The sequence below is a fragment of the Austrofundulus limnaeus genome, unplaced genomic scaffold (assembly GCF_001266775.1).
Source record: "Austrofundulus limnaeus strain Quisiro unplaced genomic scaffold, Austrofundulus_limnaeus-1.0 Scaffold25, whole genome shotgun sequence".
NCBI lineage: Eukaryota > Metazoa > Chordata > Actinopteri > Cyprinodontiformes > Rivulidae > Austrofundulus > Austrofundulus limnaeus.
In genome coordinates this window covers 3,149,605-3,153,445 of record NW_013952427.1, presented here as the reverse complement: position 1 = coordinate 3,153,445, position 3,841 = coordinate 3,149,605, and the positions used below count along the sequence as shown (strand labels likewise).

At 38.1% G+C, this 3,841-nt stretch overlaps 1 protein-coding gene across 1 annotated transcript in view; it reads left to right on the top strand.

Annotated features, from left to right (window-relative positions):
- dot1l (DOT1-like histone H3K79 methyltransferase) overlaps positions 1-2,944 on the top strand; it is a 17,983-nt gene extending 15,039 nt beyond the window's left edge. Inside the window, exons 5-6 of the mRNA XM_014004636.1 lie at positions 2,211-2,439; positions 2,696-2,944. Of these exons, the coding sequence (XP_013860090.1) occupies positions 2,211-2,439; positions 2,696-2,844 (378 nt within the window). The 3' untranslated portion in view covers positions 2,845-2,944. The remainder of the gene's footprint in view (positions 1-2,210; positions 2,440-2,695) is intronic.
- The last annotated feature ends 897 nt before the right edge of the window (positions 2,945-3,841 follow it).

Below are 3,841 nucleotides of genomic sequence, written 5' to 3'. Positions count from 1 at the left end.
TTCAAACAATAACAAAACAAAAACTTCAGTTCCTAAACAGCAGCTCTTATAAATACAAATTATAGAATTTCATATTTAACAAATTTTTTTTATTATTCTTTTAAACAAATTAATTGAGCCAGCATTTTTACAATCACTATCCAGAGTATTCCATAATCGTAAGGATTTTACATAAAATCAAGAACATTGTGGACAACCCTGACCATCCTCTTCATCAGACTGTCATAGAAAGACAGTGTCTTCAGTCGGAGGCTTCTTTAATTTTGCTGTAATACAGACCGCTACAGAAGATCTTTCCTGCCCACAGCCATCAGCATCTACAATAAGTCTTTAGTTAAATGAGTTACAACAACACCTAATTTCCCTCTGGGATCAATAAAGTATTTTTGAATTTGAATTGAATTGAATTCCTTGGACTGAAGTACATCTGTCCTTTAAATTTATTCAAATTTTAGGTTTTACAAACATTTCTAATATGAAGGGATTAGAAATGTTTTAGAAACATTTCTAATCCCTTCAGGTTGTAACCACTTTCCCTCTTAACAAAATGTGATTGGATGTTCAAAGGTCATACAGTTTTATGAGTCTTATACATTACCTGCAAAATATTATAATCAACCAACTGGTAAAACTTCAATAATTTCAACTGATAAAATAATGTATTTGATGGGGTGGGGTGTGCTATGTGAAGTAGGCCTCAAAATCTGAGTGGAGTGGGGTGGAGGATGTGGGGGATGGTGGAGAGCTGCCAGGTGTGATGTTCTGATCTGAGAAGTTTGTTGATGGTGGAGGGGCTGACAGAAGGGGGGGCTGGGCTGGGCTGGGGGAGGGGTGGGTGGCYGGTCAAACCTGTTGAAGAACTGATTTAGATCGTTCACCCACCCCAAGTCTCCTGCAGCCTGCAGGCTTGTTTTATGGCCTGAGATGTTTTTAAGGCCTCTCCAGACCCCACTGGTGTTACCCTGCTGCAGCTGGTCCTCTCTGATCTTTCTTCTCAGATCCTTCTAGACAGCTCGCAGCTCCTCCTTGTTTCTTGACTTAAAGGCTCTCTCTTTCCCCTTAAGCAGAGCCTTTATTTCAGGGTTGATCCAGGTTTTGTTGTTTGAGAAGCACCTTACCGTCCTGATGGGTACAGTGTTGTCCACGCAGAAGTTTTTGTTGTCCATGATGCAGTCTGTGATATTGTCAATATTTTCTCCTTGAGGAGCACAGAACTCTTCCCACACAGTGGAGCTGAAACAGTCTCTCAGAGCTTCTTCTGTCTCCTCGGTCTATTTCCTCGATGTACGTGTCACCACTGGTTCCCTGCGTACCAGAGCTTTGTAAACAGGCTGGAGATGAACCATGTTATGGTCTGACCCTCCCAAAGGAGGCAGTGGTGATGAGTTATATGCATCCTTGGTGTTGGCATACAGTAAGTCCAGAGTGCTTGTATTTCTGGTGTGGCAGGTGACATATTGAGTGAAGTTAGGGAGAGTGGAGGACAGAGAAACATGATTAAAGTCCCCATAGATCAGAAAGAGGGCCTGTGGGTTCTGTGTTTGGAATCTGCTAGTTGTTGTGTGGAGGACATCACAGACTGTAGCAGCGTTAGCAGAGGGGGCATGTACACAGTTGTCACAATTACATGTGAAACTCCTGTGGGAGATAGTATGGCCTCATGCTAACAGCTAACAGTTCAGACGGTTCGGACCGGAGCGGAGCTGGAATGCATGTAGTGTAAATCAGCTGGTCCTGAGTGTAAACAACAGGGGCTTGGGTGGTAGGAGAGTGAGTGTGGATGCTTACTCTATTTCCTTACACGAAAACCAAAACAAGAGAGAGTAATAACAGCATCTCCAAGAAAAAAGTCAGCTCCATTGTGAGCACAAACGTAATAATATGCATTTTATGTATATAGTTTACAAATGCCTATAATTCATATCTGCTTATTGGCCAAAGACTATCAGTGCTAAATAATCATGAAATAAAGAAAGAAATTGTCCATAACATATATAAATCCCATTGAATAGAATTGAATAAATCTTTATTTCAAAACAGGCATAAAACAAACAAAAAAAATTGTATATATATATATACACACTTACATTAATATATATTTTGGGCAACTTACAAGACGATCTGTATTGAAAAGGGGTAGGTTGAAGTAAAAACTTATATCAAAAGAATAAAATAGTCTTGATTTTTTTTATTCCATTTTTCCATTGCAGTGGAAAGGGACCACCCAGCCCATGAAGCTAAACAAACGTCCTTCCAACGGGCTGCTGAGACACATCCTACAGCAGGTGTACAACCACTCAGTGACGGACCCAGAGAAGCTGAACAACTATGAACCCTTCTCCCCAGAGGTCTACGGAGAGACATCCTTTGACCTGGTGGCTCAGATCATTGATGAGATGGAAATGATGGAAGATGACACTTTTGTTGACCTTGGGAGTGGTTAGTTTTCTGTTTTTAATATTTGTTATAATTTGGTAATTTTTCAGAGGAAGGAGTTCAGTGATTTAACAAAATAAAACCAGCAGTAAATAAAGACCACTTTATATCATTTTGATTATAAAACTGTGCAAGATGTACAAAGTTAAAGGAATTGGCCTGAATGTTGGTTTAAATGTCAGATTTACTAGACTGTCAGTTTGATGTTGGTTACAAACTGATTTTTTATTTTATTTTTTTTAATTTTAATTTTTTTCAGGAGTGGGGCAGGTGGTGCTGCAGGTTGCAGCAGCGACTGGCTGTAAACACTACTATGGTGTAGAGAAAGCAGACATTCCAGCTACATATGCAGAGGTAACTGCAATGGATGTTACACTTGTGTTAAAAAAAGGCGGGACACTTTATTAAAATTTTTTTTAAATTTTTTTTTTTACATTTGGACCTGTGGAAATTCAATATACAAGTATTCAAGCCATGTAACCAAACAATTCGGTCAGTGTATCTTTTGGTCATTGGTTTTTCATTTTAGAAACGGGTATTAAAAAACAAGAATTGAGTGGATATTTGATTTTTGTTTCAAAATACTGAAATTAAAATTCACACAAAGCATTTCTCATTCTTAGTGTCAAAAGGGGATGAGAATTTTTTTTTTAAATGATTTGAGTTTCGTTTTCTGTTTCAGAAAGCATAAAAGAAAATTACTTTAAGACAGAAACAAAAAAAGGCTTGTTTGTTCATAATCCATGACAAGTCGTGCCAATTTACTGTCTCCCCACAATAAACTGTTTCACCACCAGGAAGGGTGCCTGCAATATCAAAGTTATTCAATGAACATCCATTACATTACATCCATTACCCATTACAAGTAAAAAGCATTGATGTTGACTTCGGTAGCAAATATATTTGCCAAGTATTTATTTGGCATCAGATCAATATCAAAGTCATAGTACCGCCCACCCTTCGCTGAAAGGAACACTCCGAGGACACAAACTGACAGAAAAAAGTAGACTACAGATTTTGAATTTCAGGATGGGAAAACTCAGGACAAAATAAAAACTTTCTACTCAGAGAACAACAATCGTACAACACACTAATGGAATGAAATTTATCTTATTTAGCTTTTTATTGAGAGAAATGGAAGAAGCCGACATGTATTCAGTAAAAGAGACTTACGTGGCCCAAAGCCACATGAAGTATCTCTGCAAAGCCTTTGGTCACAGAGTGACAGTCATCATACAACTCATTTATGGACATACACGTCTGTGTTTCAGCCTTTTATTTACATAAATTAATGTTTAATTATGCAGAGCTGCCAGGAAAGCTCCCCTTCTGGTTGTAGAATACAAAAAAACAAGCCTTTTTTCCTTTATGTCTTAAAGTAATTTTCATTTTTGCTATCTGAAAC